At 52.8% G+C, this 12,371-nt stretch overlaps 1 protein-coding gene across 2 annotated transcripts; it reads left to right on the forward strand.

Annotated features, from left to right (window-relative positions):
- Nucleotides 1-2,676: 2,676 nt before the first annotated feature.
- HMGB3 (high mobility group box 3) lies at nucleotides 2,677-9,709 on the forward strand. 2 transcript variants are annotated; one of them, XM_025985870.2, is made up of 5 exons: nucleotides 2,677-2,746; nucleotides 5,040-5,194; nucleotides 5,410-5,549; nucleotides 6,042-6,216; nucleotides 6,650-9,709. In XM_025985870.2, exons 2-5 carry the CDS (start codon nucleotides 5,045-5,047, stop codon nucleotides 6,788-6,790), a joined length of 606 nt encoding a protein of 201 aa, XP_025841655.1. In that variant the 5' UTR covers nucleotides 2,677-2,746; nucleotides 5,040-5,044; the 3' UTR covers nucleotides 6,791-9,709. The 2 variants fall into 2 exon arrangements, with proteins under 2 accessions (XP_025841655.1, XP_072600967.1); XM_072744866.1 differs by having other exon boundaries at nucleotides 2,746-2,969.
- The last annotated feature ends 2,662 nt before the right edge of the window (nucleotides 9,710-12,371 follow it).

Here is a 12,371-nt window from a genome sequence, read left to right on the forward strand (position 1 = left end):
TTTTTTGTTGGTGGGGGGCACGAGCAGGGAACCATGGCAACCATCTTCAGATCTTTGACTCTCTGGGCCATGTCATAATCATGTTCTGTGAAGTTCTGATGACAGTGACCGCAGGCTTAAGCTTCGGGACAAGTGCTTCGGCTTCATAGAAGGAGGAGCTTTCCAGGGAGCTGGATAGGAGGAGCTTTCGAGGGAGCTGGATAGAAGGAGGAGCTTTCTCGGGAGCGGAGATGGAAACTCTTCCTTTGAAGAATCCGAGGAAGCCTTTTGTCATTCGAAGTATGTACCCAGCAATAGGAGACCAGTGGGCAGGGCTGTGGCAGGGGCTGGGGAAGACTGGGTCTTGGGGGCGGTGTCTGAACATCACTTGCTGTACAGTCTCTTCTAGATGGGGGGTGGTCTTGTTTCCCTGGTTTAGCTTTCAAGCTGCTGTCTTTGGGAATGCCCTCCATGTGCCCCGGTGTGAGTGTGTGTCCATGTGCTGCTTGTGAGTTGCCCGTGCTTGTAAATGTGAACCTCGCCATCCACTCGGGGGTCCCCCCAAGTATGCCTTGTGGGCTCTGAAGGGTGACCACTCTGGTTCCCCCACCTTGGTGCCCGCCAGCTGTGAACTGCAGCTTCCCACTGTGGTCAGGATGCCAGTCAGTGGATGGACCAGATGCAGCCCCCCGTCCCACCTGAGACCCCAACTCACATCTTGGGCCTGACTACATTGGGAGGCTAGGGCTCTCTGGCAGGAGATACTGGTCAGATCACCTGTGGAGACCCTAGGAAGGGCGGGGACAGGGGAGGAGGGAGTGGCCCCAGGCTGGTAGGACCCTGAAAATCTCATTGCGGAAGAAGCTGGAGAAGAGACCTGACCTGCCATGAAATCCTCGAAAGGGGGAATTGTACTGTGAGCAGGATAGTGACCCCAAGGCTCAGAGATTGCCTGAGATGGAGGAGACTGCCCAAAAGGGAGGTGTTAAGCCCCCCATGGGTGGACACATGAAAGTAGAAGGTAGGCAGCCACTCAATGAGCTGTAACAGGGTGGAGGATTGGACTAGGTGGCCCTAAGACGTTTGTATTCTTGAGTCTTTAAACTGGGGACCTGGGAAAGTGACTTGATACTTGTCAGCTCTTGACAAAAGCAGAACGACTTTGACGTTCGGTCTCAGTTGGGTCCCTAAGGATGGAAGCCTAGCAGCGCAAGCCACAAGCCCCCGAGTGGCTCAGGCCTTCCCAGGAGGCTCAGAGGAGTTGGCAAGAGCTCGGTGGGGCCGGTTGGGGTCGGGTGGAAGGTGCTTTGTGATGTCACTTCTCTGACATGCTTCAAACTCTGCTGCAGTTGCTGGCAACAGCATTTGGAAAACTCATCTTCTGGTGGGTCTCATTTCTAAATATGTGAATTATAAATAGCTGGATATCTTGGCCTTTAAAGTGCTTTAGAAAGGGAACTTCCTATAGAAGAACTCATGATTCGTCTTCCATTATTTTCTCATTCTTTCTCGTCCTTCCTTTTTCTTCCATTCTTCCCAGGAAGCTTGTGGTTCCTCAGAGTGGAGGGCCCTCAAATTTTCAACAAAGGTGTTACTAGCATTTGGAGTGGGAAATTAAGTCCTCGTGTGTGACTGTCTTGTGTGATGCAGAACATTCATTCTCCCTGGCCATTCACTTCTCTTATAAAATTCCAGCCAGCACTCCCCGTCCAGGGCACTTCCAAACATCCCTTAGACGAGACATCGCCTCCCCCCACGTTGTGAAAACCATTGCCTTAACCCCTTCCCTCCCCAAGAAGTGACTTGCTCCCTGGCACCCTCACCAGCCAGCGGCAAAGCCAAGGCCAAGTCAAAGCGCCTTCATTCGTAACGAGAACTTTTACTCTTTCCCAGAACGTGTGCTGGGAATGCGGGCCTGAACTGAGGCAGTGAAGAGGGGGGACTCCCTGCCCACAAAACTAAGACGTCTCACAATTTCTCTGCTTTTGCCAAACTCCGTCCTCCTTCTGTAGCCCCGCCAGCTCGGCCTTTCCGCAAATGCAGGCACCAATCGAATTTCTGGTAATTAGTGCAAAGAGCTTAGCCGAGCGCGATCCGCAGGAGCGCAGTCAGGTCCCCTTCGGGCGGGGCGGCAGGGCCCAAACGCCGAAACCCCGAGGGCGCCGCGAGCGAACTGCTGTTTTCCACCCGCATCGAGGAGTCAGCGAGCTGAGGCCGGGCCCCTGCCGCCGAGGTGCGCGGGACCTGGGGAGAGGTGGGGCACCGTCGACCCTCGCCGATCGGTCCCCGGAGGTTCCCCCGCCTGAGCTGGGGGCCAGGGGCCGGGGCCGGGGGTGCCCAGGCCGTGACGCGGCGGGAGCAGAGGGCCGCGCATCTGGACTTGAGCGCGTCTTCCCACGCCGGAGGCCGGGCCGCCGGGAATGGCGGGGCCCCCTCTCCAAAGTCCTCTGAGATCCCAGCTCGCTTCGAGGGGGAGGGGGGTGTGTGTGGGAAAGCGAGAATATTATCATCCCTCTGTTTTGCCTCGGCAGCCAGCGCCGGCGGGTTGTTCTGTTTGAATGAATGATCCCAGCGGCCGCGCCCAATGGGCGCCCGCGCCTGTTTAATATGCATGAGGCCCGCGGCCAATGGCCGGGCGAGGAGGCTGTTTTAAACGGCGGAGCCCGCTGGCCAATCAGGCGGCTCTCGTGGAGGCAGCTAGCGCGAGGCTGGGGAGCGCTGAGCCGCGCGTCGTGCCCTGCGCTGCCCAGACTAGCGAACAATACAGGTACGTTTCGCACCGCCCGCGCCCGCCGCCGCCGCCGCTCCCGCTGCTGCTCCTGCCGCCGCTGCTGCTCCCGCCGCCGCCGCCGCCGCCGCGCCCGCACAACTTTCCGGCCCGCGCCGCCGCGAGCGCGCCCCGCCGCCGCCTACCCCTGCCTGTCGTCCCCGCGCCCTTCCCGCCCCTCCTTGCCTCTTGCTAGGTGGCCGGGAAGGAAGAAGCAATTCAGGTGTTTCAACTTTTCAATGCTTCATCCTCCGCTCCCCGCGGTCGGGGCTGAGCCCCCTTCGGGGAGCCGCCCTCGGCCGCCGCCCTCCCCCCGCCCCCCCCGGGGCAGCGGCCGACGGACCGAGGCCCCCAGAGGCCAGATGTTGGGGCAGCTGTGGCGGCGGCGGGAGCCCAGGGGCGGCTGCGGGCTGCGGGCTGCGGGCTGCGGGCTGCGGGCTCCGGCGGCGGCGCGCGTCCCGGCGCGGGGCGGCGGCACTGCGAAGGGGGCCGGGAGCTTCCCGGCCCGGGACGGACTCGGCGAGGCGCGGGCGGCCGCTGCCCGCCGGGGGCTGCGGCGCGGGCAAACTTCGCTCCCGGGCTCGGCCGGGCGCGGCGCGGGCCCGCGGGCTGCACTGCTGCTTCTGCAGGAACATGGCCGTCGCGGGAGCGCCCGGCGGCCCGGGGGTGCGCGGACCGGCCGCCCCCCGCTCGTCGCCTGCCCGCCGGCCGCCGCCGGAGCCGCCGCCGCGCTGCGGCCGCCGCTAACATGGCTGGCGCGGTGCTGCGCTCGGGCGAGGGCACGACGGGCGGGCGGGGCTCCCGGGCGGGCTCTGGCCGCGGCCCCGGCGCCCGCGGCCCCCGCTGGCGGCGAGGAGGGCCGGGGGCGCCGCCGCGGGCCCCGGCGCGGCCGAGCGTCATGGCTGCACGGGCGCCTTTGTTATCCCGAGGAGTGCGCCCCGCGCCGGCGGGGAGGGGGGGTCCGGCCCGCGGCCCCCGCCGCCCCGCGCCCCCGGGCGGCCCGGGCGGGGCGGGGCGGGGTGGGGGCCGGCGAGCGGGCGCGGCGGCGGCGGCGGCGGTGGCGGGGCCCGGACCGCTTTGTTCGCCGCCGCCGCCTGCGCCGGCCGCGCGCGGATCAGCCATTTTAGCGAGCGGGGCTCGGAGGCACGGCGGGCGCCACCGTCGCCGCCGCCGCCGCCGGCCGGGCTCTGCGCCCTCGGCGCGCTGCTGCCGCCGCCGCCCCCGGCCCCGCGCGCCCCCCGGGGGTGGCAGCGGGGGATTTCAGGGGCAGTTTCTTTCATCAGGAAGCTTTTGACAAAATGGAAGGTGAATTATGGGTGTCCGGGTGACCCAGCGCGGGGCCGAGCCCGGCTGCCCGCCGCCGGCCCGGGCTCCCCTGCGCCCCGGCCCGCCCCACCCGCGCGGCCACTGCGGGCCCCGAACGCGGCCCCTCCGCCGGCCCCTGCGAGGGGGAGCGCTGTAGTTTTACATGATGACCTTGGGTGTGGGAAAAGGAAAAGATGGCGGGAAGCTGGGGGGTGGGACAGGGACGATGACACGCCACAGCTGCATTTTTATTTGGAAACTTTGGAGAAAGTATTCCTGGCTGGACATGCGTTCCGCTGCACGGATGAGCTGGGCTAGCCCTTCTGGCATCCCCTCCCCCTTCAGATAATGACAAGTGACAGATTGGAAGTCCTAGGACGGGGGGAGCTGCTCACCGGCCGCATCACCTTTCTTGCAAAAGCCCTTTCTAGGAGCCAAGAGGCATCAATAGTGCAATTGCAAACGTTCCCCCTTTCTGCTTCTCCCGCTTTGATCTGGCGCCTAGCGTAGCAGCGGTGACAGCATTTTTGTCTGTACCGTTGCAGTCAAACAGTTGACAGCTCGCCTTAAGTCGTGGGTCGCGGGCTCCTGTCATCCGCCTGCGCCCCTACACATGCGTCCTCCCGGCGCCCTCCCCACTCTGCGGTTGTAGTTTCCAAAACGTAGTAGCTCCGAATGGGAATGTAGCGCGGAGCCACCCCACTTGGGTCGGTTCCATTTGGAGAACTTGATCGCTCTCGCTCTCTCGGAGAAGTAACTCGCAAACCAGCGCGCTTCATGCTGGTCAAAAGTTAAATGACAAGCGACAGTGACGCTGATTTCGTCCTCACTCTGCCTTGAGCTGCCGGCTGGCATCGGGCACCGGGGAGGGGGACTGCTGCCTAACAGGGACCTTAACTGGAATTTTGCCTGCCCCTGCTGTACCCTGTGGGTCTGTTGTAGTCACTGTATTTGTTTTTCTTTGTCTCCCTTCCTTCATCCATCACAGTCAGGATGGCTAAAGGTGATCCCAAGAAACCAAAGGGCAAGATGTCTGCTTATGCCTTCTTTGTGCAGACGTGCAGAGAGGAACATAAGAAGAAAAACCCGGAGGTTCCTGTCAATTTTGCTGAGTTTTCCAAGAAGTGCTCTGAGAGGTGGAAGGTACTTTGCTTTTGTGTCCCCAAGCTAGGCTTAGTTGGATTTCACACACGGGGTTAGTCACCTTCCCAGTAGCCCCAGGTGGCTTTCTACTTCCTCTTGGGCTCCCCTTGGCTCCCTTTCCAATCGTGTGTGTGCTTTTATTTTTTTTAAGCTGGACAAGGGTTTGAGGCCCTGCCCACTGCACCGAGGGATTTAACAGCTCCTGTTCTTTGCAGACAATGTCTGGAAAAGAGAAGTCGAAATTTGATGAAATGGCCAAGGCAGATAAAGTGCGCTATGATCGGGAAATGAAGGATTATGGACCCGCTAAGGGAGGCAAGAAGAAGAAGGACCCTAATGCCCCCAAAAGACCACCGTAAGTGACTGTAGGGTTCAGGATAACAGATGAGAGCTCTCATTCTACCTGAGGGATTTTTAATAGGACACGTTACCTAAAAACTTCAGGATAGCCTGCAAAGCATTCTATCCTTAGAGCCTTAAGGTGCTCTGGTTGGGATGTCTGTCTTAAGGCTGCGGGATTTGGGAGCTGTGTCCTTGTGCTGGTTGCCTGTTGGCTTTTCCGTGGGGAGTGAGGCACCCCAGTTATAGGTGTCAGAGTCCTTAGCTATGATTCCCCCCGGCCCCGCTTTTCCAGCAACTGAGAGACTGAGAAAGTCCTGTGTATTTCTGAAGCATCTTAGGCATTCTAAAACCTACGACTTTGTCACAGCGTGTAGTGTCACACCTTTTTTTCACTTCAGGGAGGAGTCTGTAGTGGTGGGAAGGTATCCGTGAGAGACTGGGGATCTGGGCTTAAGCTCACATTTTTGCGGGCTCTTGTCTCATTCATACAACGGTCTTCCTGAAGGTCTGGATTTTTCCTGTTCTGCTCGGAATTCCGCCCCAAGATCAAATCGACAAACCCTGGAATCTCCATTGGAGATGTGGCGAAGAAGCTCGGTGAGATGTGGAATAACTTAAGTGACAGCGAGAAGCAGCCTTACAACAACAAGGCAGCCAAGCTGAAGGAGAAGTATGAGAAGGTGAGGTGGGTGCGGGTGTGGCCAGGCTACTAGGCTGGACAGATGGGCAGCCGGCCGTCCTGGGGTGTGCGGGGGGCGTCCGGCTGCTTTGCTGGGCTGACAGGTGAGCCCGGTGTACGAGGGCTGGCGTTCAAGAATAGAATGTTCTTTGGGACCACTGCAGACAGGCTCTTAAAAAAAGTTGGATAACGTGGGATGCCATGGGCAGGGAATTGGAGAGTCCCATTAAACAGCCGTAAACTTGTAAATTCGAGTGGCCGACAACCACATTTCCATGTATCTGGGAAGAGGTACCTCAAAGAGCAGCCCTGAGTAGTAAGTCACTTGTGTCCCATTCTGAGGTGGGGACAGCATGTTTCTGTCCTTGGCTAAAACAGCTGCAGGAGAGCCTTAGCCATCGATTCATTTGGAATGTGTCCCCCATTCCTTCCAGGATGTCGCTGACTATAAGTCTAAAGGGAAGTTTGATGGCGCAAAGGGTCCCGCTAAAGTTGCCCGGAAAAAGGTGGAAGAAGAAGATGAAGAAGACGAAGAGGAAGAAGAGGAGGAGGAGGAGGAGGAGGAGGATGAATAAAAAAAACTGTTGATCTGTCTCCTTGTGAATACCTTAGAGTAGGGAGCGCCGTCATTGACACCTCTCTTATTCGAGGCGTGTCTGTTGCCCTCGTTAGGTTTAATTACACAATTGGGTCATGGTCATATTGTAGTTTCTCAAAGTGCTCTAGAAATCGTCAGTGGTTTACATGAAGTGGCCATGGGTGTCCGGAGCACCCTGAAACTGTATCAAAGTTGTACATATTTCCAAAACATTTTTAAAAATGAAAAGGCTCTCGTGTTCTCCTCACTCTGTGCACTTTGCTGTTGGTGTGACAAGGCATTTAAAGATGTTTCTGGCATTTTTTTTCTTTTTTTTTTTTTTAATTTGTAAGGTGGTGTTAAACTATATGGTTATTGGCTAGAAATCCTGAGTTATCAACTGTACATATCTATAGTTTGTAAAAAAAAAAAAAAAAGAGAGAGAGAGAGAGAGAGAACAAAACAACCGAGACAAACTCTTGATGCTCCTTGCTCGGCGTTGAGGCTGTGGGGAAGATGCCTTTGGGAGGGGCTGTAGCTCAGGGCGTGCACTGTGAGGCTGGACCTGTGGACACTGCAGTGGGCATCCATTTAGCTTCAGGTTGTCTTGTTTCTGTATATAGTGACCTAGCATTCTGCTGCCATTCTTAGCTGTGGAAAAGGGGGGGTCAGCTGGCATGAGAAGTGTTTGGATCCTTTTTAGTTAAGTGCGGTAGTTTTAAACTGTTTGTTTTTAAACAAACTGTAGAACTCTTCATTGTCAGCAAAGCGAAGAGCCACTGCATCAATGAAAGTTCAAGAACCTTCTGTACTAAACACGACTTGCAACGTTCTGTTATTTTTTTTTGTATGTTTAGAATGCTGAAATGTTTTTGAAGTTAAATAAACAGTATTACGTTTTTAAAACTGTTCTCTATTATGACAGTCTTAAATCTCTGACTCACAGACAGCAGTCTTAGCTAACAACCCACTCCATTGTATTTGGTGACTAGCCCCCCTTGCACATCTGGTACCTTCTCTTCATGTGGCCAGCTTGCTTAGGATAGAGCTGAAGAGGCTCCTCGAAGGTACTGCATGATTTTGTTTGGGTCTAAGTGGCATTAAGATAAAGTCTGAACTGCGGGGTGTAGAAGCCAAGAGAATTTGACCCCAGGCAAGTTTTCCCAGCCTTTGAAGGTACAGGAAGGTGGGTGGTTAGGATTGAGGCTGACTACTATGTAGGTTTAATGGGTTTTTGTTCTGGTTTGGTTTGGTTTGGTTTTTTGTTATTTTTTTTTTTTGTGCCTCCTGCCACCAATGCTCCCTCCCCTCATGCTGTGGGGCCAGATTCATTGCTAAATAGCAAAAATATCCTCCTAAGGGTACGGTGTATCAGATGTTCAGGCTTTCTTTTTCCTGTCTCATCGCCCCTGACCCCGGTCCGTGTAGCTGAGTATCATTTGTTCTGTTCGACAGTTGGGGTCTTGAGCTGCCGCTTCTGCCAGTGAGGGGAAGGGTGGTAGGGGTGGCGAACAATATCCATTGGTTTTCCTACTCCTTTGAGAAACTGAACACCCCGAGGAAGGTGGCTGGGGTCCCTGTGGCAGGCTCTGCCTTGGGCCACCTGTACTGCAGGCAGGCTGACGAGATAGATTGTTTCTAAGAAGCATTAGATGAATCCTATGAAAAGTAGGATGGCCTGCCCACAATTTTGAGCTCATTGATTGCAAATGTAGGTGGTTGTTAAATGTTGTTAAACTGGAAGAAGAAAAAAAAAAAAAACTGGAAGAAGCTTGGTCCGTGTTTCAGTGGTTATTTTATGTTGGTGGATGATGTTGACATTTTGTCCCAGTTGGGGAAAGGGGTGAGTTGATGGCCACAGTGGCAAGCGGTGACATTAGAAATCCTTTCGAGGGCTGGTCCATCTTTACTGTTGGCAGGAAGGAAGGGCCTTGTGTTGTGGGTGAGAGTATTGAATACTCTGTGTGCGTTGGAGGCTGTGAAGCACTCGGGAGTGTTTTTGTGACCTCAGGAGGAAGCTTTTTCTGAAAATTCACAATTTGAAACCCTGTTGTCTGCAGGCTATATGTCCTCCCCACCCTGTCAGGTCCTGGATGGGTATGTCCCCGTCATGGTCACTGGCCCAATCTCTCACCGATATTTATAGCCATTCCCATTCCTTTGCACATCGGAACTGTTTGTCCTAAATGTGTTTTTCTAGCTCTTCTAGAAGATGACCACTAATTTAGAAACCCTCGGTCTTGAGGTTTGCCCAGAGGCACTTGTTCGAGGTGCCCTCCTGCTTCAGCTGGTGCCGCTGCTGCCCGGCTTAGGTGTACCAAGATTTGGGAACTGGTTAACCTCATCAAATATGGAAGAGGAGCTCACTTGTCCCAAAGGAGAGCTGACTTGATAAGTGGCGCCTGCTGGGCTGTAGCATCTTTGCGCCCCTCTGCCTTTGTGCTAAACAAGTAGGGGAGCTGCTTAAGTGATCTTTGCGCGGATGTAGAGTTCTAAAAAGATTCTAGTTAAGGCCACTTGGCTCATGTTTTCACCCCAGCACGAAGTTGTTCCTCTTACTGGAATGATGCTCCAGAGCTTCTCTTGAGACGTGACAAGTGGCGTGGTGTCAACCATCTAAGGCTTCGGCTCAGCCTGATTACTGGGCCCACAGTATGTGATCTCGCGATGCCAACCTGTTACTTTATTATTATTTTTTAATCAAAAAGACAGTACCTGCTTTCTCTAACCAGCTCTCTCCCAGCCCCCTCACCCCATGTTTGAATGATGTTTTATCTTTTGGAAAGAACAAGGCTGTGATGTAGCAACTATTGTCTGTGTCTCCTGTGTGTCTGTTCTTGTCACAAATGTATTTGGGGACATTGGATGCATTCATTTTCTGTAATAAAGTTTCTTAATCAGTCTTCCCAAAAAGTAATCAGTGGGCTGTCTGCAATCTGTTTGAGATACTGAACCTCTGTATTTTGGGTTGATTATAATCAAGGTTTGGGAAGTACAAGCTTTGCTGTAACCATAGATCTGAACTGTTTAATGGAGAGATACCATCAAAAAGGGCAAGTGCGAAGGATTTCAGAACCCCCAGATCATCAACCCTTCAGCCAGAGGGGTAGTGGGGGAGTTGGCTCTGGAGCCCTATGCCACAATGAATATGCAATTTGCAGGATGCTAATGAGCTGCGGCAGATAAAGTGTCTGGGTACTTGTAATCAGCCAGCCCTGCCAACCAGGGCCTCCTGAGGCTTAGGGTCAGGGCTTAGTTGGCTGACAGAGCCAGGCCCAACAAGGTGTTTTAGATGAGAGCTCTTCTTTGGACCCTGGCTTAGTTTCCCCATGGAACCCAGGGCTGCTAGGGAGGGAACGACTGGCAGGCCAGCTTGGCAGCCCCAGGCTTCTCTTCCTGCTTCAACCAGAGCAACCCCCCCAACTCTGTTTTGTATCTCAAGCCTCCTAAGATTTTAGCTTAAAAAAGAAACTGGGATACAATAAGATTTTTTTTTAAGTCCAAACCCCATATCAATAGATACATAAAATGTATTTGATAAAATCCAATGCCCTTTCATGATTTTCAAAAAAAAAAAAAAAAAAAAACCAGCCAACCAACAACTCAGATGACTGGGAATAGATGAGAACTTGCTCAACCTGATAAAGAGCACTTAGGGAAATCCACAGCTAATATACTCCGTGAAAGCTGTCCCCCCCCCCCCCCCAGGTTCAGGAAAGAGACGAGGATGCTCAGTGGTACCACTTGCATTTATCATTGTACTAAAAGTTCTAGCCGAGGCAATTAGGCAAGAAAACACAAAAGCATCTAGACTGAAAATGAAGGACTAAAGCTATGTCTATTTGCATATGGCATGATCTTATGTATAGCCAATCCTACAAAATTTCCAGGTAAAACTGTCAGAAGAAATAAATGAATACAATTGCAGGATACAAGGTCAGTATACAGAAATGGATCGTATTTCTATACACTAGCAATGAACAATTTGAAAAGGAAACTAAACAATTCCATTTAACAGAGCCATCAAAACAAAGTACTTAGTAACAAGTTTAACAAAAGTACAAAACCAGTATGGGGGAAAAATACAACACATTGTTGAAAAGACATTAAAAACCTAAATAAATGGAAAACATCCCATGTTCATGGGTTGGAAGGCAAGGTTGTTAACACAGCAATACTCCCGGAATTGATGTATAAGTTTAATGTAATCGCTATCCGAATCCCAGCTGGCTTCTTTGTAGAAATCGACAGTGATCCTAAATTTCATATGGAGATTCAAGGGACCCAAAACAATCTTGGAAAAGAAAGACAGAGTTGGAGGCATCGGACTTCCTGATTTCAAAAACTTAGTACAAAGCTATAGTAGTCAACACAGTGTGGTACTGGCATAAGCTCATCATCCTCCCCCCTTCTGCCCTCCCCCAGATCTGTTCTTCACCACGGCCTTGCCATCTGGAACTCTACCCAGGCGCCTTTTCTCACTCCCCATAGTCAGTTCCCAAATCCTGCCAAATGTATTTCCTAAAATATCTTAGATCCACCCCTCTTCTCATTCATGCTGTCCATCGTAGGTAAATCTCTCGTCTTCAAATTCTCCTATTCTCTCTTTGGGCTAGGCCAGAACTTGCATTTTCAGGCTTTTGGTCATTGCTCTCCCTCTAGGGAAATCTCCAACTGTGACTCTAGGGTTTGATCTGTCTGTTAAGTCCCATCAGAGCTGGAGTGTCAGAGCCTAGAGACACGCTGGAGCTCAGGTCCTCACTATCTTTTTTTTTTTTTTTTTTCTGGACAAATATGATAGCTTCTCCAATGATTGTCCTCCTTTCTCACTCGCATCTACTCTATCCCCAGACCATAGCTATACACACAGAGTTGGCGCTGAATATATATTCACTCTATAAATAAATGGATGAACGAATGACTAGGGACAGATCAGGGGAAAGCTCAACAGGGTAGACCTTGTAGGCCATCATAAGAATTTTGAACTTTCCTGAGGTCAAGGGCAAGCATTTGAGAGTTTTTATCTGTTGGTGTTTGGGGACTCGTAGATGGCGATATGCTCAGACATGTATTGTAGTTGAATTACGTTGGCATCTGTGAGAAGAATAGAAGACACGGGAAGGGGCAGGAGTGGAAGCAGGGTATTAGGAGAAGTCAACTGCAACAAAGCAACCCTCAACTCTTTTTTTTTTTTTTTTTTTTTTTAGAGAGAGTGTGGGAGGGGGAAGAGGAGGGGCAGAGAGCAACCCTTGATTAACACAATTCTTAATATTGTGACTTAACACAGTAAAAGGTTGACATCTCACTGACAGGACAGTCCCAATCAGATACTTGGCTGGCAGCCTTCCTTATTGTGACTCAGGGATCCTGGCTCCTTCCATTTGTGGGGCCACCCTTTTCAATCCATGACCTCCTTGTCACTGAAGAATAGGCTTTACCATAAGGCCTGCAAGTGGCATTCCATCCCTGTCACCCACATTCCATGGTTCCCAAATGAGCTGCAAGGGCAGCTAAGAGATGTGGTCATTCTGTGTGGCCAGAGAGAAAATCAAACGGATTTGTGAACACACAGCATTTCT

Source organism: Vulpes vulpes, chromosome X, assembly GCF_048418805.1.
Source record: "Vulpes vulpes isolate BD-2025 chromosome X, VulVul3, whole genome shotgun sequence".
In the NCBI taxonomy this organism is placed as follows: domain Eukaryota; kingdom Metazoa; phylum Chordata; class Mammalia; order Carnivora; family Canidae; genus Vulpes; species Vulpes vulpes.